Source organism: Rhinopithecus bieti, unplaced genomic scaffold, assembly GCF_001698545.2.
Source record: "Rhinopithecus bieti isolate Rb0 unplaced genomic scaffold, ASM169854v2 scaffold_40553, whole genome shotgun sequence".
Lineage (NCBI taxonomy): Eukaryota > Metazoa > Chordata > Mammalia > Primates > Cercopithecidae > Rhinopithecus > Rhinopithecus bieti.
The window spans coordinates 317367-343435 of record NW_016816734.1 but is presented as its reverse complement, the minus strand read 5'-3'; the positions used below and the strand labels follow the sequence as shown (position 1 = coordinate 343435).

Sequence of the window (26069 nt, the reverse complement as noted above, 5' to 3'; positions counted from 1 at the left end):
AAAAAAAAAAAAAAATCAAGCTCAGAAAGATTAAATAACTAATCCAGAGTCACATAGCTAGTAAGTTGTGGAACCAGGACCCAAAATGGGGTTTATTTGATTCAAAAGCAATGTCTCCATGCTTTCAACTACATACAGTCTGAGCTGCTCTCACTTCTCTACTAAAGTTATCCTAATAACAACATACTGTAAATTGTTCATATGCCATGATCTGGAATCATAACATAAAACAACATTTACAGAGTATAAAATTGAGGCAACTTGTCTTCTCTTAAAAATTCACATAGGCTGGGCATGGTGGCTCACACCTGTAATCCCAGCACTTTGGGAGGCCGAGGCAGGAGGATCACTTGAGGTCAGGAGTTTGAGACCAGCATGGCCAACATGGTGAAACCCCATCTCTACTAAAAACATTTTTTAAAAAACTTAGCCGGGCATGGTGGTAGGTACCTGTAATCCCAGCTACCTGGGAGGCTAAGGCAGGAGAATTGCTTGAACTCAGGAGGTGAAGGTTACGGTGAGCCAAGCTTTCACTACTGCACTCTAGCCTGGGTGATAGAGTGAGACTCCATCTCAAAAAAAAAAAAAAAAAATTATCATAAATTTTATCTTATATTCAGTTACTTATTTATGTGTGTGTTTTAATATAAAATAATGCTTTTATTCTTCCTCCAGGAAAGAAACTAAAACAAAATGTTTAGCCAAAGCTTTAGACGTACTTAGTGTACCAGGAAGATGCAACAAGTTTTTGCCAGTGTTTTTAGTGTACTCATTGACACTTAGTCACATACGCCCTTGGGATAGTTATACCCGGTATTGGAAGCACCATACCACACAGTGATACTTTCAACAACAGAGGGAAAGAGTGCAATTCCCCAGGATTTCTTCCTCTCCCTCTCAGAAGTCAACATGTTCTTCACATCTTTAACTGGTCCACTTTTCTAGCCTCATATAGCTTCCCTACACAGTAGTTGAACCTCTAACTTTTACCTGTTACTGGCTGAAATAAAGAACCTCCATCCATCAGCTTGGTAAAGTGCAGTGCTTATTTCAGATGACTGCAATGCCTTACTTAGAAACTAGCTTTGGATAGAATCTGTGTTTAACTGACTCTAACAAACACAGTTTTTATATCCTTTTAAATTACTAGAGAACGTGGTGCTCCTTGGGAGGCTGGTTATCAAAGAACCTCATATTTCCAAGGCAATTGCTACAGTGGCTTTATTTAAAATAACAGACATTATCTGACTGCAAGAGTTAACTCTAAGCAGTAGATCTTACTATTTGCCTCTGATAAAACACCACAGAATTGAACAGGTAAGTATCCTGTTGCTTTAAGACTCGCTAAAGAAATGTTTAAAGGTGAGTTTTCATTTTTGTGGTCTCTCCCTGTTACATTGTCTATGTTATTTATAAAATTCATCTTGTCTAGTATTCTATAAATATGTATTAAATAAATAAAAAAGAAATCGGAGGCCAGGCGCAGTGGCTCACACCTGTAATCCCAGTACTTTGGGAGGCCGAGGCAGGCAGATCACTTGAGGCCAGGAGTTCCTAACCAACCTGGCCAACATGATGAAACCTCGTCTCTACTAAAAATACAGAAATTGGCTGGGCATGATGGTGCATGCCTATAATCCCAGCTACTTGAGAGGCTGAAGCAGGAGAATCACTTGAACTCTGGAGGTGGAGGTTGCAGTGAGCCAAATTACACCACTGCACTCTAGCCTGGGTGACATAGTGAGACCCCATCTCAAAAAAAAAACAACACAAAAAGAAGTTGGAAAGTATTTTCAAACATGCTGTATTAGCTACAAATATCAGAATATACAAAGGACCACTGAGTCAAACAGATAAGACCAAAAAGTAGAGCTCCTTTACCACCTGTTACTCCCTAACGAATTGCCTTATTTTCTTCATAACAATTATCACAATGTGAAATGATCATCTGTTTACTTGTTTACTTTCTCCCTCTTTACTTTCTCCCTCTCCACCACCTGATGAAAATATAACGTTCATAAGTAAGTGCAAGAGTTTAGGTCTATCTTTTTCAATTGCTATATCTTCAGCCACTTTGACTCTGCATGGTTCATAGGGTGTTCAGCAGATATTTGTTGAAAAAAAAAGAATCAATCAAAACCAGTGAGCTTCCTACCTCTGTTACCGTAAGAATGAAGCCTCTCCATTCTTCCCCACTTTCTGTGTTCTCTGTCTAAAGTTGAAGACAAAAACAGATAAAGCCAAAGAAGGAAACACATGAGTGACTGAGCATAAAATAAATAATTATGGCTGAGCCTAAAATAAATAATTCATTTTCTTTTTTTGGCTTAGAATTACTAATGTGTATTTTTTATGAAATATTTCAATACTATTTTCTTTTGTCAGAAGACGTATAGCTGTAATCTCTTTGCTTACTTAAAACAAATGAACATGTACAAATTTACTCAAAAAAATTAAATGTTAGAAAACTTACTTTTGCAGTATGTCAGTTCACAGTGACTCTCTCCATTAGCAGTTAAAATGGACTGGCTTTAAATTCAGGACAACTAAATTTGGAAGTAGAAACTTCCAATTCTTAGCTGTAAATACTATTACTTGTTATTACCAATAACAATACCAGGCCAGGGTTGGTAGCTCATGTGTGTAGTCTCAGCGATTTGGGAGGCTGAGGTGGAAGGACCACTTGAGCTCAGGGATTTGAGACCAGCCTGGGCAACATGGTGAAACCCCGTCTCTACAAAAAATACAAAAAATTAGCCTGGTGTGGTGGTGTCAGCTACTTGAGAGGCTAAGGTAGGAAAGTTGCTTGAACCTGGAAGGTCAAGACTGCAGCCAACATGTTTTGAGCACTTTTAGTGGTAGCTACTGTTCTAAGCACTTCACAGGTATTACTTGATTTAACCTTCAAGACAACTTGGCAAAAGGTCCTATTATTTTTGCTTGTTTGATGGTTTTACAGATTTATTCATTTAACATATATTTACTAAGTACCTTTAAGTGCTAAGCACTATTCTACGCACTGGTTTATATCAGGGAACGAAACAAAAATCCTTGTACTCATGGAGTTTAGGGTCTAGCAAGGAACGATAAATAATAAACATAATAGTAAATTTTATAGTGTCAAAAAGAAAGAAATTAGAAAAATTAAAGGTACAGCAGGGTAAGAGAGATTAGGAGTGCAACTAGAGGGTAGGAGAGGGGGAAAAGGTTGCCACTGTAATAAAGTGGTCCAGGTAGGCCTTGATGAGGGGGTTTCATCTGAGCAAAGACTTACTTCTGAGTGAAGAAACAAAGACACAAAAAGGGTAAGTAACTTGCCTATAATCACAATGAATGAATAAAACAGCCCAAATTCAGACGCAAGTATCCGACACCAATCCTGTGCTCTTCACCATCATATCTGCAAATCATCTGGGAGCTTGCTTAAAATACAGGTTTTGGGTTGGGGAATGGTTGGCCTATTTCCTTAGTACAGGTGATTCCTGTTACACTAAAGTTTAGACCAGTGCTTTTCAAGGTCAATCAGTAATCTCCCAGGAAAAGTCTCTGAGTATATCTTATTTAATACATGTTGTTCTCTTTATGTTATTACTGTAGTTACTGGTTGACTTTTATTGGCTGATTCAAGAACAACCTTAACAAACACCAGGTGGGATCCCTGACTTTGTCAGAGCGCAGGAGTATCTGGTTTCGTGGTGCTTGTATGCTAAACAAGTGACCATGTCTTTTTATATTCCAATTCAGAAAACTAGCTCTTGCCCAGACGCAAGCAAAAAATATTAATAAAGTATAAGACTTAGCCTGTCTTACAATTTCTCTTTAGCCACTGAATGTGAAGAATGTTATTTATAACCACAACCCTTTACAGACTACCGTTTCTCTTCACTCACCTTCAGTTGTACTTCCTCTTTCGGCAAAACAAGGGCGAATTTCGCACAATTCTTTTCAGTTGAATTCTGCTCAGTAAGGCATGTGAGGTCTATTATGTCTAATTTGTCGATATACTGCAAAGATAAAGGAAGATCACATTACATTATTTCATGGGTAATACGTATTAGTTCTAGCAGGAAGCAAAATAAGTAATAGCTTCCTTTCAACTGATTAGTACTTTGTATGATACCCTGGTTTTCCTAATCCCAGAGGACATGTGAAAATGTATTATGTGGTGGTGTGCTGAACCTGGCTCACATAGGTTTGCAAAAGGCAATTGTTAAATTTTCAGGAATTTTGTAAGCAGGTTGTTAAACACAACCATTATTTTAAAAAATCGAATTATATAAACATACCAGTAAATAAATTACATTCAAAGCAAAAGTAATTAAAACAAATTTGTTACATTCTAATTGTATTTCTATATTTTACTGTTCTCTATGTTCTTAAGGTTATTTACATCTTCATTTCTGTATGGTGAAAATACCATATAATACTGTACTACTGTGCTTTTCTTCCCAACTACATGTTCAGTGAGGTCATAGTGATAGGTTGCAATCAGCCATGGTAGGAGTATTTTACACCATGGAAATTGGTAAACCTTACAAATCAAGCTTGATTTATTATTTTGTTGATGTCCAGGGGCAGCACTTTTTTTCTGCAAAAGGCCAAACAGTACCTACTTCAGGCACACATACAGCCTGTTGCACATTCTTTGTTTTTGTTTTTTTCTTTAGAAGCACTTTAAACATATAAAGACGTTCTTAGCTCAAACACTGAACAAAATCAGACCATAGGCCAGAATTGGCCCATCATCCAGATTATTGGCCCCTGAGGTAGGCTTTCAAAAGTAAAAGGAAAAATGTTAATACGCAGATGAGATAGGTTTGTTGTGTCTGAATCTGTTTCACTGTAAATAGAACAAAAATTACAAAATATTCTTCCAATTCAGCAAAGAAATTGCTCACATTTATTGATTTTAATAAATGCATGATGTTTTGACATACATTATTGTTTTACTTTCTTTTTACTCTTTAATGTAAATGAAAATATTAGACAATATTCATGTCAAATATCATATTTAATGATAATAAATTTATTATGGAAATAGATTTAAATACCATTTAAATCTCCATCTGTCAAATTATGATTGAATTACATTGACAGTTGCTTACCAATGCAAAAGTTAGGCAAAAATCAAGGAAAGCATTCTGTGAGAATGAATTGTCTGTATGGACATTACAATAAAGACTATTGTGAACATTTTTTCATGTGCCTGTTGGCTGTATGAATATCTTCTTTTTGAGAAATGTTTCATTATCCTTTGCCCACTTTGATGGTTGTTGTTCTTAAATGTGAGTCTTTGTAGGTTTCTGGATATCAGCCCTTTGCAGTTATGAGTAGATGCAAAAATTTCTCCCATTCTGGAGTTGCCTGTCACTCTGTGGTCGTTCTTGCTGTGCAGAAGCCTAGTTAATTAGATCCATTGTCAATTTTGGCTTTGCTGCCATGCTTTTTGGTATTTAGACATGAAGTCCTTGCCCATGCTATGTCCTGAATGGTACTACCAGTGTTCTTCTAGGGTTCATGGTATAGGTCTAACATTAAGTCTCTAATCCATCTTGAATTATTTTCATATTAGGAGTAAGGAAAGGATCCAGTTTCAGCTTTCTCTTATGGCTAGCCAATTTTCCCAGCACCATTTATTAAATAGGGGAATCCTTTCCCATTCTTGTTTCTCTCAGGTTTGTCAAAGATTAGATGGCTGTAGATGTGTGGTATTTTATTTTCTGAGGGACTCTGTTCTGTTCCATTGGGTCTTTTCCCTGTTATTGGTACAGTACCCAGCTGTTTTGTTACTGTAGGCCTTGTAGTAATAGTTTGAAGTCAGGTAGCGTGACGCCTCCAGCTTTGTCTTTTGTACTTAGGATGCTGCTATATGCGGCTTTTTGGTCCATAGAACTTTAAAGCCAGTTTTTTTTTCAATTCTGTGAAGAAACTCATTGGTAGGCTTCGATGGGGATGGCATGAATCTATAAATAACCATGGGCAGTATGGCCCATTTTCACGATATTGATTTTCCTATTCAAGAGCATGGTATGTTCTTCCATTTGTTTGTGTCCTCTTTGATTCACTGAGCAGTGATTTGTAGTTTCTCCTTTGAAGAGGTCCTTTACATTCCCTTGTAAGTTGGATTCCTAGGTATTTTATTCTCTTTGAAGCAATTGTGAATGGGAAGTTCATTCCATGATTTGGCTCTCTGTTTGTCTGTTACTGGTGATAAGAATGCTTGTTTGATTTTTGGCACATTAATTTTGTTATCCTGAGACTTTGCTGAAAGTTGCTTATCCGTCTTAAGGAGATTTTGGCTGAGACAATGGGGTTTTCTAAATATACAATCATGTCATCTGCAAACAGGGGACATTTGACTTCTTCTTTTCCTAACTGGATACCTTTCTTTCTTTCTCTTGCCTGATTGCCCTAGCCAGAACTTCCAACACTATGTTGAATAGGGAGCGGTGAGAGAGGGCATCCGTCTTGTGCCAGTTTTCAAAGGAAATTTTTCCAGTTTTTGCCCATTCAAGTAGATATTGGCTGTGGGTTTGTCATAAATAGCTCTTATTATTTTGAGGTACATTCCATCAATACCGGAATTTATGAGCATTTTAGCATGAAGGGCTGTTGAATTTTGTCAAAAGCCTTTTCTTGCATCTATTGAGATAATCACTCGCCATCAGAGAAATGCAAATCAAACCACATGGAGATACCAATCTCACACCCAGTTAGAATGGCAGTCATTAAAAAGTCAGGAAACAAACAGGTGCTGGCAGAGGATGTGGAGAAATTAGGAAACACCTTTTACCACTGTTGGTGGGATTGTAAACTAGTTCAACCATTATGGAAAAAAAACCAGTATTGGGCAATTCCTCAAGTATTCTAGAAGTAGATGTACCATATATGACCCAAGCCATCCACTACTGGGTATATACCCAAAGGATTATAATCATGCTGCTATAAAGACCACATGCACACGTATGGTTATTGCGGCACTATTCATCAATAGCAAAGACTTCGGAATCAACCCAAATGTCCATCTGTGACAGGACTGGATTAAGAAAATGTGGCACATATACACCATGGAATACTATGCAGCCATAAAAAGGATGAGTTTGCATCCTTTGTAAGGACATGGATGCAGGCTGGAACCATCATTCTTAGCAAACTATCACAATAACAGAAAACCAAACACCGCATTTCTCCACTCATAGGTGGGAACTGAACAATGAGAACACTTGGACTCGGGAAGGGCCTATCATGGGGAGGGGGAGGGGGGAGGGATTGCATTGGGAGTTATACTTTGATATTAAATGATGGATTGATGGCTGACGAGTGATGGGTGCAGCACACCAACATGGCACCGAGTCATACATATGTAACAACCTGACGTTATGCACATGTACCCTAGAACTTAAAGTATAATAATAAATAGACTATTGTGTATTTTTCTAATTGTGTACTATACATTGTTCATATCAGTAATATTTATAACAAGTTTATGTACATATATATTCATACTTTTTTCCAGAAAGCTATTCAACATTTACTACACACCACTGATTATGGCAATCCTATTAAGAAATTCCTATCCTATCCAAGATAATAAAAATATTTGTTCTGAGAAACTGGTCAATTTCCACTCTCTATATGCAACAGGCTTGCCTTCTAGTAGTAGAAAGAACCACCTGTAGTAAGTATAGTAGGGTTTTTATGATATATATATATATATTTACTAAATTAGCCTCATTCTTGAGTTCTTTTTATCTTTTTATGTTTCTTTCAACTGTGCCCAATATAACTTATTTTACTGTATATTTGTAAGTCTTATTTTCTGAGTAAAGTAGGACATAAAATAGATACGTAATTTTTTCCAAAGCTATTTCTATATTGATGAGGTTGAGAGTAGGTTTGAATTGGCCTAGTTATTTTCAGTTTAACCATTCCACAATGTATATATACTTTAAAACATCATGTTGTACATAATAAACAATTTTATATGACAATTTTAAAATAAATAAATTTTAAAAATTTGGAAGGAGAGGCACAAGGGAAGAAAGAATCTAAAATTAAGCAGAAATATTTTTTCTGAGGGATTGTCTAGATCAAGCTCAGTGAGTTTTGCTGCAACGAAGGAGGAAGCAACAGAGGAAGAGGAGGCAGTTAGATGGAGTGCAGTAGTCTGATCCATTGATTAGAGGAAAGGAAGTCATATCTTTTTGTTGTTATTTGTATCTTGTGAAGAGGCTTAAAGGTCATCTGTCTAACCTCAATGACATCTGATGGCATCTCTGCCAGGGTATCCTTTCATTAGTCATCCAGTCTGTGTTCAAACATCTCTAACATGGAACTCATGCCTCCTGAGCACCTCTGCCTACTAGCCAGTTTTTTCTTGTAAAGCCACAGCTTTCCTCCAATTTTCATCCATTGCTCCTAATCTCTTCTTTTTGGAATAACATGAAACAAATTCAGTGACCCTTTCACATGACTTCCTGACAGCCTTTCAAATATTTAAAGGCAGCTTTAAATTCTTCCTTTTGTAAGATAAAATCTACACTTCTCACCTTGTCTATCCCAGTGCTTTCTTCTGAGACTGTCACTTTAAGAAGTTCCCAAAAGGTCTGTATACTCGTAACAAAAATTGGTAGATGGGCAATTCTGAGTCATTTCATTATAACAATCTCTTCATGGCATGGTAATGAAGAAGGCTGGCTTAGGAGAAGACCTGGACTATACCTTTCATATTACCTGTATGACCTTGTACAATTTCTTAATCTTTAAACTTCACTAATCTCATCTATAAAGCCAAAATTAAAATAGCACCCATTCTGCAGAGTTGTGAGAATTAAATTAGACAGTGCATGTAAAATGCCTGAATGCTGACTATGTGCCAGCTACTGTCTTAGGTCCTTACATGTGCTATCTCATTTAGTTATTTTGAGAACCTTATAAAATAGACTACTATTTTTATTCTAATTTTAGAGATTTGAAGACTGTGTTGGAGATCTTTCGTTTGCTCTTTTAGATTCACTTTTATTCCTTCACCACCCAACACTCTGCATCTGGAGAGAGACCTGTATGGACAACATCAAGGAGCTCCGTACCCTTTGAGTTCCTATTGGGTTGGACCACTGGAGAACAGTGGCAGGAGATCAGAAGAGTGAGGGTGGATATTTATTACCCTGCTCAGTTTCTCCCTCAATCAAAGATCATACTCTCCTCAAGGCAGTCATCTCCATACAATTCTCACTACTTTCCCACTCTTTGCTCTCAATCCTAGATGTGGTAATGGACACTGTTGCTAGCCTCAGGATTTTGTTGTACTATCTTTGTAATTTTCCTACACCCTGTTCACTGCTTTGCATATTTGTTAAAACTTTATTAAATTCTCTCCAAATTGCCCAATTTGAGATGTCTTCTGTTTCCTACCAGTTTCCTGTCTGATAACACTGAGACAGAGAGGTCGGTAACTGGCCCAAGATTCTGCAGTTAACAGTGGCAGGGCTAGGACAAACACCCAGGCAGGCTGTCGGAAGAGACCAGGCTCTCGATTACTAAGCTTTACTGCCTCTTGCCATGTAGTAAGTGAGCAACAATTGTTAGCTCTCTCACTTACTGTGCATTAGAAAAGGTTAGAATGAAAGCTTTTTTATATTTACTGACATCAGTGGGAAATTGGAATGCACAAAAGAGGAATTAATTTATAAAATGTATTATGGCATTTGAAAACATTCTACATTACACGGGTTATTTTTCGTCTCTTTCATTAGATGTTGGTTTCTAATAATGATGTTCTAAGAAGTGTGGGCTACTATATCCAGATCCAGAATGTTTATATTTAATCAAGTTATTGGCTCAGAAAATCTCTTATAAATATAGTGTTCCAAGGTAGGTAAGCATTTACCACTAAAATACTATATCTTATTCCTGGAAGAACTGAAACATACAATCAGAATTTGAAATTAATATGAATAAATAAATCTCAGAATCCCTTTATTGTTATTCTCATGTTTAAGCCCTTAGAAGTCCTGCTTTGTGAAATATGCTTTTGTCTTTTCAGAAAACTTAAATAGTGGCTTTGCATGCTCTGGAGATCGTTTTCTTCCTTTCCAATTATAAATGCATGCTACAGCAAGATAAAAAATGGGAGAAATTGAAGCTGTCACTTGGTATTAAGCAATATATGTGCGGATGTCTTGTTAAAATTTTTCACTTTTTAACTAAGTTTAGTTATCAGAATCAGAAAGAAAAGAATGAAAAGTAAAAAACATGAGTCAATATCTTCTTCTGAATTCCCCAGGAAAATTTGCCATTGTTCCTGTCATCATTGATGGCCTTCACAGATTTAAACTTTCTTTTTTGAATTAATTTTACCAGACCATCTTTATTCTTGGATAACAGAAAATGCAAAATGAATAATATGCTATGTGACAAGGTTGTATTGGGAAACAATGGAATCAGCTGAACGTGTTTACTTACTATTGTACTCTTTTTGTCGGTATAAAAGAAAAGTGTAGTTCCTCTCAACTCTGTCCAGTAATGCTCATACTCCTGTGGGAAAGAAATCATAAGCCTTATTTCATTAGTGTATATTCAACTATTTTTCTAATAATATTACTCTTTGTAACTTTCTTAATTGCTTGTGTGATATAAGAATACTTCTTTATCCTGGATAATTCTAATTTTTATAGCTTAATTTTACATTTAATTATTTTCATTTTTTGAGACAGGTTCTGTGGTCTCAATATGTCACCCAGGCTGGACTGTCCAACTCCTGGGCTCAAGGAATTCTTCTGTCTCAGCTTCCCCTCCAAGTAGCTGGAACTACAGGCATATGCCACCATGCCTGGCTTAGGCTTAACATTTAATTTCCTTCCTTCCACCCTCCCTCTTTCCTTTTCTTTTCTTTTCTTTTCTTTCCTTTCCTTTTCTTTCTTTCTTTTTCTCTTTTTCCCCTTCCTTCCTTCCTCTTTCTCTTTCTTCCTTCCTTTCTTCCTTCTTTCCTTCCTTCCTTCCTTCCTTCCTTCCTTCCTTCCTTCCTTCCTTCCTTCCTTCCTTTTTCTTTCTTTCTTTTCTCTCTTTTTCTTTTCTTTTTTTCTTTTCTTTTATTTCTTTCTTCTGAGTCTGGCTCTGTCACCCAGGCTGGAGTATAGTGGTACAATCATGGCTCACTGCAGCCTTGAACTCCTGGGCTCAAGCAATCCTCCCACTACAGCCTCCAGAGTAGCTAGGACTACAGGCCCATGCCACCACTTGATTAAATCATTATCAAATTTATTTTAGTATAAAGTTTCAGATAAGGATATACAATCATGTGCCACAAAAAGATCTTTTGGTCAATGACAAATTGCCTATATGACAGTGGTCCCATAAGATACAACGGCACTGAAAAGTTCCTGTCAACTGTCATAATATTGTAGTGCAATGCATGACTCAGGTGTTTGTGGTGATGATGGCAAACAAACCTACTGCATTTCCAGTCAAACAAAAATATAGTACATATAATTGTGTACAGTAAATAATACTTGTTAATGATTAATAAATGACTATATTACCGGTTTAGGTACTTACTACACTATACTTTTGATCATTGTTTTAGAGTGTACTACTTCTACTTTGAAAAAACATAACTAACTGTGAAGCAGCCTCAAGCGCATTCTTCAGGAGGTATTCCTAAAGAGGACATTGCTGTTATAGAGATGACAGCTGCATGCATGTTATTACCCCAAAGGCCATGCACTGGGGCTGGGCATGGTGGCTCACGCCATAATCCCAACACTTTGGGAGGCTGAGGTGGGCGACTCCCTTGACGCCAGGAGTTCCAGACCAGCCTGAACAACATGGCAAAACCCCGTCTGTATCTAAAAATACAAAAATTAGCCAGGCATTGTGATGTGCACCTGTAATCCCAACTACTCAGGAGACTGAGGCAGGAGAATTTAGTGAATTAATACATGTAAAGCACTTAGCAGAGTACATGGCTCATAGTTGGTGCAGGGGCCACTGAAAATAATATGCTAAGAATAGATAAGGCTCAAGGACAGTATCTCTAGCTAGTTGCACTTTCAATGAACTCCAGTAGTCAAGGACAGTATCTCTAGTTGAACTTTTAATGAACTCTAGTAGGCGCCAAGAAGGCAGACAAATAAGAAAGAGCTTAGAGACAAGGAACTAAGTAGAAGGTTACATCTGGGTGCAGAAAGTTTGTTTTGCGTTGTGTTATTTTGCTGACGTGGGATTTATGGAGTATAAATAAAGTGAGGCGGAGGCTCTAGGCGCGGCCGCCATGTTCTCTGTTTGTCTTTGTCTCTTGTGTCTGTTCATTCTCCACCACCCCGGCATGGTCCCCAATAATAATATGCTAAGAATAGATAAGGCTCAAGGACAGTATCTCTAGCTAGTTGCACTTTCAATGAACTCCAGTAGTCAAGGACAGTATCTCTAGTTGAACTTTTAATGAACTCTAGTAGGCGCCAAGAAGGCAGACAAATAAGAAAGAGCTTAGAGACAAGGAACTAAGTAGAAGGTTACATCTGGGTGCAGAAAGTTTGTTTTGCGTTGTGTTATTTTTGCTGACGTGGGATTTATGGAGTATAAATAAAGTGAGGCGGAGGCTCTAGGCGCGGCCGCCATGTTCTCTGTTTGTCTTTGTCTCTTGTGTCTGTTCATTCTCCACCACCCCCGGCATGGTCCCCAATAGTTGGGGTTCAATAAATAGTACATATTATTGACAGATCAAGAAAATGTGAGAAATTGATAATTTAACACCATCACACCATCAAAGCTGAATTTTAAAATCCAAATCTTATTCATATGGTGAATGAATTTAGTGAATTAATACATGTAAAGCAGTTAGCAGAATACATGGCTCATAGCTGGGGTTCAATAAATAGTACATATTATTGACAGATCAAGAAAATGTGAGAAATTGATAATTTAACACCATCAAAGCTGAATTTTAAAATCCAAATCTTATTCATATGGTGAATATTTAATTATTAATACATTCATATTACTCTGGATTCTACAGAAATATGACTTTTGAAGTTTAAAGTACATAAATAACCTAGTCAAACTCCCATTTCATTCAAGTGAGTCTATTTAAATAAATACGAAGAGTGACTATATTACAAAAGAATGGCAAGTAAGTTTTAAAAATAAAATCCTTTCACATCTAAAGATTTACCTTCATATGCGGCTTTTTCCAAAAGTGTGTTTTTAAAAATTCCAGTTATTTTAATAAACATGTTAATCATTCCTTCCTTTATAGTTTGATAAGCTGATGTTTTACAACTTATTGAACCATCATGACATATATTGGTGATTAATATAAGAAAGTTATATAATGGGTTCTCTTTTATTGTGCATGTGAAGATACTTTGTTTTATGGTATTTTGTGTCTCTTCAATATTGACATATCCTTTATGTTTTTTAGCCAGTAAAATGTTTGTCAGCTCTTCAGAATTTATATGCTTATTTTCTCAAATAGTGACAACTCTGTAACTCAATCTTGCTTTTAATTCCCTGGCTACCAGGAAGCTCAAGATTAAATTCATTTTTTTTTTTTTTTTTTTGAGACGGAGTCTCACTCTGTCGCCAGGGCTGGAGTGCAGTGGCCGGATCTCAGCTCACTGCAAGCTCCGCCTCCCGGGTTCACGCCATTCTCCTGCCTCAGCCTCCCGAGTACCTGGGACTACAGGTGCCCGCCACCTCGCCCAGCTAGTTTTTTTGTATTTTTTAGTAGAGACGGGGTTTCACAGTGTTAGCCAGGATGGTCTCGATCTCCTGACCTCGTGATCCGCCTGTCTCGGCCTCCCAAAGTGCTGGGATTACAGGCTTGAGCCACCGCGCCCGGCCGATTAAATTCATTTTGAACTACAATCACCTTTTTTTTCTTATGTTTTTGGTAGAACTCTTTTCTTTCTTTGTCTTCATGGCTAATGAGATAGTATATCAGTTAGCTTCTCCCATGTAACAAGTCACCCCGTAACTTAGTGGACTAAAATAAGCAAATGATTTCTCTTTCTCACTATTCTATGGTTGGCTGATGACCTTTCTGATCTGGGCTTACTTGGCTATGGCTGAATGGTCTAAGGTGGCCTCACTTACTTGTCTAGGGTCTTAGCTGGGAAGGCAGGAATGACGGGGAAGAGACGGACAACTGGAGTCTCACTCTATCTGCTCTCTTATCCAGTCAGCTAGCCTAGGCTTGACACAGGCTGGCAAAAGGATTCCCAGGAAAAAGAGAGCAAACCCAATGGGCAAGCTAATTCTAAGCCTCTGCTTGTGTCACATTTACCAACACATGTCACATAACCCAATCCAGATTCAAAGGGTAGAAATTTATTGTTTGCTGTAAGTTCAATTTTAAAAAATAAAATAAAGATTAGAGAAATAGATTCAGCCTCTTTGTAGGATGAGCAGAAAAGTCATATTTCAAAGAGAAGTACATATGGTAAGACTTGAACAAATTGGTAGTGTGACTGCAGCAATAAACCTCAGGGGCACATTGGAATTTGGGACAATGTATCTTTGTTCAAGCCCTGCTGTGTTTTCACTCTGTCCTTCCCCAGGTTGAGAACTGGTTATAACATGTAATGAACCTTCTGATGCCTCTTGAACCAAGAACAAATTGCCATAGAAAAGAACAATTCAAAAGGGCACATGATTGGAGGATCAGCCAATAAATGGTCCTCAAAGAAGCAGTTATAAAACTAGGCAAAGGGATTCTCTCTCTTGTCTGAAATTGAGATGCCCAATATATACCTGACACATCTCCGAGTCAAGAAGTTGAATAGGACAAGAAAACACATCTTAATTTCAACCCCATCCAAAGTCTTTTCTTTCCTTCTTTTTATATAGGATGTAAAGTGTTATTGCTATAACAGTATCCCTTTACCTGTCTTTCTACCACCTTCTTATACTTTCTAATCTATTAATCTACTCTATTTTTATTTCATTTTATTTTTTGATGGAAGTCTCACTTACTCTGTTGCCCAGGCTAGAGTGCAGTGACATGATCTTGGCTCACTGCAGCCTGGTCCCCTCTGGGTTCAAGCGATTCTCCTACCTCAGCCTCCCCAGTAGCTAGGACTACAGGCATGTGCCATCATGCCCGGCTAATTTTTATATTTTTAGTAGAGATGGAGTTTCACCATGTTGGGCAGGCTGGTCTCTAACGCCTGACCTCAAGTGATCTGCCCACTTCAAACTCCCAAAGTGCTGGGATTACAGGCATGAGCCACCATGTCCAGCCTACTTTCTAATCTATTCTGCTCAGTGCGGCCAGGGTGAATTATCTCCTTTGCAGAGAGTAGGACTGAATATGTAATAGGTATGTTTGGGAAGCAGCAAGCTCAACTCAGCCCCTTCCTGTTCTCTCTCAGCTCAGTCTACCAGGAGAGAGGGAGTATACTGCTGTGTTCCCTGCCATGTGGTAAAGGGCCTCCAAGAGGTTCAGGCTTGTGGTTCTTAATCTGAGTCAGTGACTTGATGTAGCTCAAGGATACCCAAATCTGGAGTAACATATTAGCATAGCTTTGGCCTTAAATCTAAACTACACATTGATAATTTGTCAATAATAAAAGTAACTAACTGATCTTCATTTGTGTGATTTCTGTGTCTGGCTGGCTTCAAACTTGGGAGAAGAAAAATTCTAATAAAAGAGTATATAAAAATGGAAAGAGAGGGAAGAGAGCCAGGCGCGGTGGCTCATGCCTGTCATCCCAGCACCTTGGGAGGTTGAGGCGGGCAGATCACCTGAGGTCAGGAGTTCGAGGCCAGCCTTGCCAATGTGGTGAAACCCTGTATCTATAAAAAATATGAAAATTAGCCGGAGTAGTGGTAGACACCTGTAATCCTAGCTACTCGGGAGGCTGAGACAGGAGGCTCTCTTGAACCCAGGAGGTGGAGGTTGCAGTGAGCAGAGATCGCACCACTGCACTCTAGCCTGGGCGACAGAGCAAGACTCTGTCTCAAAAAAAAAAAAAAAAAAAAAAAAAAAAAAAAAAAAAAAAGAATAAAAAAGCAGTTGGGTTTGGAGGAAGAGAAGTGGGTGTGACTGCCTATGTAGCTGCTTTTTGAAATTATGAAAATGTTGCAAAATTAGATACTGGTGATGGTTGTATAAGTTTGTAAATATATCAAAAGACACTGAATAATAATAATAATTATTGTGTCTCCTATATGAGAGTTCACTTTAAGGGACCAAAAATAGGAGTACCCCATAAACACAACCCCACCTCCTGCTATTGCTCCGTAGGGTTGTTAAATAATTGAATGGACTAATAATGTATGTATGTAAAGCACCGAAGACCTGGGACATAGCAAGTGTTTAATAAATGTTAGGCACTTTAAAAAAAGAGAAGAAAAGAAAAAGAAGAGCATTGCCTCAACACTCACATTATTGGCAAGAATTTTGCATTCTTTATTGGTCACATAATACTTCTTCCATGTGGTGCTTTGTATGTGTGGGTGTGATAGCAGTATCTAAAAATTTCTAACATAGGTCTCTTTCAATGACAATATGTATGAGAAGGAGGAAATATTTTGTAAACCAGAATAATGAAACCTGTTGTCATTCCTATGTAAAATCACCCTTTCGTGTTTTGTCAAATAAAGAGATTTAAAAATCCATTGAGAAATCTGGCTTGAGAAGTTGCTAATATATACTGGCACTATGATCAGACAGGTGTTCTGTAAAAACCATATGGGAGTGACTAGTTTGTTTCACTCTATTAGAAAATAGTTGAACTTTCTCAGATCTGACTTATAATTACATAACAAAACAATTAAAATTTGTCTTGCAAGTTGATTTGTTTCTTTGCTTATCAGACCAACTCTTTTTAAGGCTTCCCCACCCTGCGTTAATGGTAAACCTCTGCAATGAAAGGAGTAAATCAAGGCTATCCTGTTTTTTGGAGCTAGGAAGCAGGTGAGGAAGAGTGCAGGAGGAGATGGGAATGTAGAGAATGCATATTGTTCCAAGAACTTTATCATCTGTGTAGTTTGTTTGTTTTGAGATAGAGTCTCCTTCTGTCTTCTGTCGCCCAGGGTGGAATGCAGTGGTGTGATTTCGATCTCTGCTCACTGAAACCTCTGCCTCCCAGATTGAAGCCATTCTCCCACCTCAGCCTCCCAAGTAGCTGGGATTACAGGCACATACCACCATGCCTGGCTAATTTTTGTGTTTTTAATAGAGACAATTTCACCATGTTGGCCAGGCTGGTCTCGAACTCCTGACCTCACATGATCTGCCCGCCTCAGCCTCCCAAAGTGTCATTTGTGTAATTTTACTAAAGTATGGCTTCTAAGAGTCCACCTCCAGGACTGTATGATTCCTGGAGGAAAAAAATATAAGAGAAAACCCTGAAGTCAAAGCGTACCACTCTGTTCATCTTCCTAATCAGCCTCGTAAGTACAGTATTACCCTGCCATAAGGTATAAAAACTAGCATTACTGATAACCAGTAAAGGTTTATTGAATTCCCTCTGTATGTACATGCAGACCTCTATTGTACTACTGAAAAAAATTATAGAAGTGTTCAATCTCAAAAGAACGATATGATTTGGGTAGAGTTAAATAGGGAAAAATGGGAGTTTTATGGGTAAGCAAACATACATAGTTGTGGAAAGGATTAAGGATTTATTAAATGGGGGGAAAACAAGTATAAAGGCACTGAGTTGAAAGCAAAGGCAGCCCTTTAGGAAAAGTAAGGTTACAAATAGCATTAGACTCTGTGAGCTGCAAATACAGCTGCAAACCTAAGGACAGACCAAACTGGTATTCAGTATGCAGAGACTTACAGGTCACAGTCTTGATTTCATTTCTGATAAGATGTAATAAATACACGTATAAGCTGAGTCATTTACAAATATCAGTCTCAATAAAAAACATCTAGGTACCTATTCATATCTAGAGGAATACTTAAAAATTAAAAAAAATTAATTTGGAAGGACATATCTTTGGAACGAAGCACAAACTTCTTTTTTAACAATCGTTTTGTGTTAAATTACTGACATAAGAAAAGAGACTAAAATAAGACTTCTGAATTTATCACTAGCTTAACTAGGAAACCTACAATCAAATGGAATTAGAACTTGAGTTTCAGAAGCAGCATAGTCAAGTGCATCACAATAAAATCCAAGCTAGCCTCCTTAATGGAACAGGAACCTTGAATAAACTCTGTGGCCAGAGCTCACTCATTTGTTTATTTGGGGTTGATTTAGAGATACAGGGTCTCGCTCTTGCTCAGGCTGGGGTGCAGTGGTGCAATCATAGCTCACTGCAGCCTCGAACTCCAGGGCTCAAGTGATCCTACCACTTCAGCCTCCTGAGTAGTTGAGAATACAGGGTGTGCCACCACGCCCAGCTAATTTTTTGATTTTGTAGAAATGGGGTTTCGCTATGTTGCCTAGACTGATCTCCAGCTCCTGGCCTCAAGCAATCCTCCTGCCTTGGCCTCCATAAGTGCTGGGATTACAGGCATGAGCCAGCATGCCCCACCTACTCACTCATTTGTGAAGTGAATAAAATAATTTCTACCCAGAAGAGTTACTGTAAGGATCAGAGAGACAGAACACTAAGAGCCTAGAATAGTATCCATTGTATGTTATACCTCAAAAGGTTGTACTCATTATTATAGTCCACTTAGTCATTGGAGCAACCTATTCAGCTATGCAAGAGAGTAATTATTCTTTTCAGAAAGGAGGGAACAGATTTAAAAATGTGAAGGAATAGCCCAAATTCTAGAATTGGACTGATACTTTTATCTCTTGACTCCCCAGTGCTCTTCTCTTATTAATATAACTAGCAAAAATGAATTAACTATCAAAAATGAATTACAATGCAAGCTCCGGTTAAGTTTCTCTTCCCCTCTCCCCAATAAAAAGCTCTCATTGTTTCTTTTTTTGTGAGCAAATAAAGTACATTTACCTAAGGAAGAACGTTGTATAGTGGTCTCCAAAATGGGATGCATAAATTCCAAAGGTGTGCAAGATGATCCATTGGGAGAGAAAATTTTAGAATATTTAATTATATTTTATGTTTCTTAATTCATTTTTTATATATCTTAATTTACATGGAGTAATAGTATGGGACTATATATGTTTATAATTTCTAAATGAATCAATATTCTTATATTAAGGATCTGTGCTCAAAATGTTTCCCTGAAAGGAGTGTGTTATTTTAAAATTAGGAGATTACTGCCATAGAGAACTGTGTGTGAGTACAACTTAGCCCTAAAAAATTTCCTTTTTTTTTTTCGAGACGGAGTTTCGCTCTGTCACCCAGGCTGGAGTGCGGTGGCACGATCTTGGCTCACTGCAACCTCTGCCTCCCGGGTTCAAGCGATTCTCCTGCCTCAGCCTTCCCAATAGCTGGGATACAGGCGTGTGCCACCACACCCAGTTAATTTTTGTGTTTTTAGTAGAGATGGAGTTTCACTAAATGAATTAGAGGTGAGTAGAATATTAGTCAGAGGAATACGATTTTGATATAGTTATGATGATCCCATGCTTATGTTCAGGTTAATAAGACATATTACACACACTGTTTTTGTTGTTGTTTTGAGACGAAGTCTCGCTCTGTAGTCCAGGCTGGAGTGCAGTGGCGCGATCTTGGCTCACTGCAAGCTCCGACTTCCAAGTTCACGCCATTCTCCTGCCTCAGCCGCCCCAGCAGCTGGGACTACAGGCTCCCGCCACCACGCCCAGCTAATTTTTTTGTATGTTTAGTAGAGATGGGGTTTCACCGTGTTAGCCAGGATGGTCTCCGTCTCCTGACCTCGTGATCCGCCCGCCTCAGCTTCCTAAAGTGCTGGGATTACAGGTGTGAGCCACCGCGCCGGGTCAACACACACAGTTTTGTTTTGTTTTTTTGTTTTTTTGTTTTTTTTTTTTTTTTTTTTTTTTTTTAACTTTAGCACATCACAGATTGAAGGAATTACGAGACATTGCCCAAACTCTCTCTTATTTTCTTTTTCTTTTTTCTTTCTTTCTTTTTTTTTTTTTAAGACAGAGTCTCTCTCTGTTGCCAGACTAGAGTGCAGTGGTGTGATCTCCGCTCACTGCAACCTCTGCCTCCCGGGTTCTAGTGATTCTCCTGCCTCAGCCTCCCTTGTAGCTGGAACCGCAGGCATGTGCCACCACACCCAGCTAATTTTTGTATTTTTAGTAGAGACAGGGTTTCACCATGTTGACCAGGTTGGTCTCGATCTCCTGACCTCGTGATCTGCCCACCTGGGCCTCCCAGAGTGCTGGGATTACAGGCATGAGCCATGGCGCCTGGCCCACCCAAACTCTCTCTTATTTTCAAAGGTCCCAGAAAAAATGAGCAATTTTCCCATTTGTAAGAACTGCGAGGCCATTGGTATTCCACTGTGGCATTTAATAGTTTTTGTTATCAAATACATCTTCCTGGTTAATCCAGAATCATAGTGATGTGGTTTAAATAAATCTTCCCACATTATCTTTTCCGTAAAGATTATGTGTTTTTCATGGGTTCTTGACCTCAGATTTAGAAACCTTCTAGAATTGCATGCAAAATGGTATACGTTGGTACATTTTCCTGGGGAAAAGCTCTTTAATACTTAAAAGTGCCCCACAAAAAAATGACTAAGAAACACCTCTCAACATTTAATGCCTTTATAGACCAGGTTACTCTTCAATTATATTTTTTCTAGTTTAAATGTTCTGAATGACTTTGGCAGAGACCCAACTTTACATTTTGCAGAGCCTCTCAACTTCCTCCAGCCAATCAGCTCCGAAGATTACTTGGCTATATACCTTTGGCTCACCTTCTGTTCAAAGATTCCCTGGCACTTTGCTGCTGATTGCTTGGAATTTCCACTTATTTTCCTTAGATTTTTCTCATAGCTACTATTTTCAAGAGCTCTAGTTATCAACATGCTCACTCTCCTTTGAGCCATATTACTTGTAGACCTCAAACTAATTTTAGCACATGAATAAGAATATGGTAAGTGATGAAAAGGTAAGAGAATGAATCTAACCTTTAGTGTGAGCCAGGTGTTTTACATATGCTATCCCTGAAACCACAACGTAAGTAGGCATTATTGTCATCCTCTTGCTCTCTTCTCCCTGACATACAAGTAAAAGGTACTTTGTAGCCTAACTCAGTGGCCCACACCTGTAATTCTAGCACTTTGGGAGGCCAAAGTGGGCAGGTTGCTTGAGCCCAGGAGTTTGAGACCAACCTGAACAACGTGATGAAACCCTGTCTCTATAAACAATACCAACATTAGCTGAGTGTGGTACGCACTTGTAGTCCCAGCTACTCAGGAGGCTGAGGCAGGAGAATCACCAGAGCCGGGGATGTTGAGGCTACATGACTAGTGATTGCACCACAGTACTCCAGCTTGGGCAACAGAGAAGACACTGCCACCCACATACACACACACACACACACACACACACACACACACACACAAAGGTACTTTATTATAAATTCAAATAGAAACACAAGTTAATTTCATTGGAAATATTTATGCCTATGGTTATTCATTCTGCTTCAAATAATGCTTTCTAAGAGAAGGTAAAGAGTAGAAATTCAGTAAGGAAGACATCATTCCTACTATATTAAACCTCTTGAAAATAAAATCTTTGTGTTTTTTTCATATTCTCCAGAAATAAAAGTGATGCTTGGTGCATAGAAGGCACACAATAAATGCTGAGTGAATAAATTGCTTGAATTTGTCCCTACTGTGTCCCAGAATGTGCCTTAGGAGGCAAGTAGCAAGTAGTGTACTCTCTATCTTATAGTTGAAGAAACAGTCTCAAGGAGATTAAGTAACTTGCACAAGATAACGAGCAGTAAGTGGCAAAACCATCAGATAAAGACACTCTAAAATTCTTATTCTTTCTGCTAACCATACCAATGACATGCCTTCTTTAAGCATTTTTAAAAAAAACTGCTATCATAAACAGTTATTACAAACACCTTGGAAAACATTCAATGAACAACCAAATTTAAATTACAAATTAGAATTTTTTTTTTTCTCAACTTCCCTTTCCTGGCAAAGTGTGACTATGTGGCTTACCTGTGGTGACAAGACAAGATTGAATTTACATTAAAAGCATGTAGGAACAACCTGAAAATATTCTAATATAACTGAAAGATAATTATTTATGCAAGTTTAACATCCATAACAGAATACAAATTACCATATCTTTATTCTCAAATAGTAAATGATCTGATCATATATGTAAGAAATATGAATATGCTATTACAGATTTTCATATGTATAATTTTCCATAAGTATTCATAAATCCTCAGAAAATATATTTTATCATCATTAAACATTTCTGATGGAATTTCTGAAAACCTTAAAATTTTTCTAGTTTTAGTCAATATACAATTTCATAAAATTTGACCTAAGTTAATGATTTTTTCTTTAATAACAGGCAATTTTAGGCTCATTTCTCTAATTAATTTCAAGTCATCCATAATTACTATTTTAAAAGTAATGATTTTAACTAACTATAAGTTTTAATTATTACATTTAAAAATACAGAATGCTTCATGGATTTTCTTAGAGCAAAGGTATTTGTATAGCTTAGTGTACTTAATATCCACAGTAGTACCCCAAAAATTAAAAGCCACTATCTTGAATAGTATTATAGAACACATAACACTATATAATGTTAAACAGTACGAACTTTGTCATTTTAACAATTTTACAAAAGCCATTTTAATAATTTGATCATTATAAACTTCAAATGACTGAGAACAGGAGCAGGTTTAATTTCAATAACGATATCATTTTATCTTAATGGTACATCTCATCATTGAAGCATAGCAATAAATTGTGGAGAAAATACAGGAAACATTTTATCTCCCAAGCCAAAATCTTCTGTGATATTTAAATGAATTCTTTGGAAATTTAGCTTATTGAATTTTCTATATTAGTGCCTTAATATTACAACCTGTGTTATTATACATATTATATATTCATAGACATACAGGTTTAAGCCAGACATTGTATTTAAATTATGAAAAATTGGAATCATTTCTGAGCTCAAAGAAGAGAAGATGATTTAATTTCAACAGAAACAAGGGGGTCTCAACACATCACATCACCATGAAATAAGTATTAAATTAAAACAGAAGTCTTAGGTTTAACATTATCATGTATAGACTCACCCGGTATCCTGACCGCTTGACTAACAAAAAACCTTCGAAGTACAAAGGTAGAGCAGTAATCTTTAACCTTTCCTGGAAGATCCTGCGAGGGGCTGGTTTTGGGGGCTTCGTAGCCATCATACCCCTCTCTTTGGTGTGTGGTTTGGTTTCTTGTCTCAAACAAAATGAAATCCTCCTTGTGTGAGAGGAAAAGGCAACTGTTCAAAGAGGAAGTCCCAAATTGCTTTTTAACCACCAACAGGACACACACACACACACACACACACACACACACACACACACACACACACTTTTTTTTCCATTACTTTTTGTGAGGTAAGAAAGAACAGGTGTAATCTGACTTTTAGAGAGCAATCTCTGAGTAATCTACATGTGCTTAGATTTAAAGCAGCAAAATAAACAGAAGATTAACATCACCAAAGATGAAAGAAACAGGTGTAGAGATTGTGAACTTTAGGGGAGACATCAAGAACATAGTTATTCTTTCTACCTTTGTTTTTGTTTACTGCTGTCCATTTTTATTTGCAGAAGACATGACTTGAATAAACTCTGCTTCATTAAAAATTGCTTCATATAATAATTTTATTAGTACTATTTCTGTTGGTTAAATATTTCAGGGCCAAATTTTGTGTAAATAAAAAAAATAGTTCTATCTCATGCCCATTTGATGCTTCACTAAATGTAAACCACAGTTATGGGAACATGGAATATGGAATTTTTTTCTTTTTTCTTTTTTTATTTTTGCCAGTAGGTATTCCAAGTACATGAGTTCACAATGAATATTTAGTGCTATGTTTTGAATGTGTCCTCCAAAGTTTGTGTATTAGAAACTTAATCCCCAATGCAACAGTGTTTAGAAATAGGACCTTTAGAAGGGGATTAAGTCATGAGGCATCTGCCCTCATGAATGAATTAATGAATTAATACTGTGGGAGTGGGTTTCTTTCTCTTTTTTCAGAGGCAGGGTCTTGCTCTGTTGCCCAGGCTGGAATACACTGATGCAATCACAGCTCACTGCAACCTTGACCTCTCAGGCTCAAACAATCCTCACATATCAGCCTCCGAAGTAGCTGGGACTACAGGGCAAGTGCCACCACTCCTAGCTAACTTTTTCATTTTTTGTATAGATAGTATCTCCCTATGTTGCCCAGGTTAGTCTCGAACTCTTGGGCTCAAGCGATTCTCCTGCTGTGGCCTCCCAAAGTGCTGGGATTACAGGTGTGAGCCATTACACCTGTCCTGGAAGTGGGTTTTTTATAAAATCAAGTTTGGCACTTTCTCACATGCTTTCACCCTCTCTTGCTCTTCTATCTTCTGCCATGGAATGATGCCGCATGAAGGGCCTCATCAGATGCTGGCCATGCTCTTTGACTTCCAGCCTCCAGAACCATGAGCCAAATACATGTCTGTTCATTATAAATTACCAGTCTGTGGGTATTCTGTTACAGCAACACAAAGGAGTCTAAGATATTTGGCAAAAAATATCTGGCAGAGAAAGCTGGAACTTTTCAAACTTTTATTTTGTTCTTTGTGCTTTCTGAGCTGCAGATCATTGATACTATGATTCATGGATGGAGTTCCCACAGTTATCTAGTGAGATTTATACAGCTATACTGGGGCCAAAGTGCACTCAATGGTTGCATGTAGGAAATGGTCCTTAAGAGATTGGATTTGACCTAGCACAGTGCAGGAAATGATGGGAGAAAAGAATATTAGAAGGAGTTTTGATTTGTCTTACAGGGGTCCTAAGAATTTCTACCATTGCCTATTTCACACTCAGTATTTCAGAACTACTCTAGATTTAGAACAGCCTGGGCCCAGTGAGACCAGCCTATTATTAGAAATCAGAGCAAGCCAGGATTCTTCAGTCTGATTCTTCTTTCCTAATGGAGAGACTGCATGATTTTCTCTACCAGTATGGGTCCCACTGATCCTGCAGCTGTAGATATGAGATGCCAAATTGTCTACAAAGTAAGGTAGAACAATACAGACTGATTATCAGTAAGTTAGAGAAGAGTGTTCAGATGTATTATCAAAATGAAAACAGCTAGAGACAGAAATAGGGAGTTGAAGATCCAAAAAGTACTGCTTTGCTTTTATAAGTTTAGACCTGCTACTTGCTACCCAACCTTCAAATAATAAAATATAAGTCCAACTTAATTTTTTGAGACAAAAACCATAACTATTTTTTTAGTTTCAGTATACTAAGAAAGTGACTTGAATAACAGGAAAACCTCCTGATTTAATATATGACCTAATCCACTTTCTTGGCAGCTGTTAGTTGTTGTAATACAGGGGGGAAGTGAAAGGAAGAATTAAGAATTGAAAAATGAAAAGAAGCAGCAAGGATAGAGAAAGATAGAATGCTGGGAATCATCAGTGATTAGGCACTGACTTTATGGCCAGAAAGTTTCATAGGCAAGAGAAAATAATACCTCTAGAAAAATGTAAAGAGGAGTTTTTTTGTTGTTGTTGTTGTCAAATAAGCAGTTGGTTATGTTTTTTTGCCTTTAAAAAAATAAGCAACAATTTAAAAACAGCTAATCAGACATAGTAAGTTACTTTGGTCTACTGATTTATACATCAAATTTATTTTAATATACCAAAATCTCCCTAAAAAAGACTACAAAATGCAAAAATCTTGCTTAAACAATATTAGCCAGTTAGTCTTGTCTGCAATTACTAGTGTCATTGTACCACTGCACCATTATAATGGAAATCCTCTTACTGATATCTCAAGTCTTAGACAGCAAATAATAAATTTGTAGGTAAGGAAATACAGTAGAAAATATGTCTGGACATAGGGCTGAAGCTAATTTTGCTACTAACCGGCTCTGGAGAACTTGAACAAACCACTTGACTTCTCTGGTATCATAGCTTCCTCACCTATACAATGAGGCGATGGACTACATGACTTATTGTCTGAA

At 37.6% G+C, this 26069-nt stretch overlaps 1 protein-coding gene across 2 annotated transcripts in view; it reads right to left on the bottom strand.

Annotated features, from left to right (window-relative positions):
• The window catches only part of STAP1 (signal transducing adaptor family member 1), a 52227-nt gene extending 28852 nt beyond the window's left edge, over positions 1 to 23375 (bottom strand). The window contains exons 1-4 of one of the 2 annotated variants that reach the window (XM_017855186.1): positions 23143 to 23375; positions 10465 to 10536; positions 3891 to 4004; positions 2156 to 2212 (exon numbers count right to left, since the gene is read on the bottom strand). In XM_017855186.1, the coding sequence (XP_017710675.1) occupies positions 2156 to 2212; positions 3891 to 4004; positions 10465 to 10536; positions 23143 to 23262 (363 nt within the window). In that variant the 5' untranslated portion in view covers positions 23263 to 23375. The remainder of the gene's footprint in view (positions 1 to 2155; positions 2213 to 3890; positions 4005 to 10464; positions 10537 to 23142) is intronic. The other variant, XM_017855187.1, reaches the window with a different exon arrangement.
• Between the last annotated feature and the right edge of the window lie 2694 nt (positions 23376 to 26069).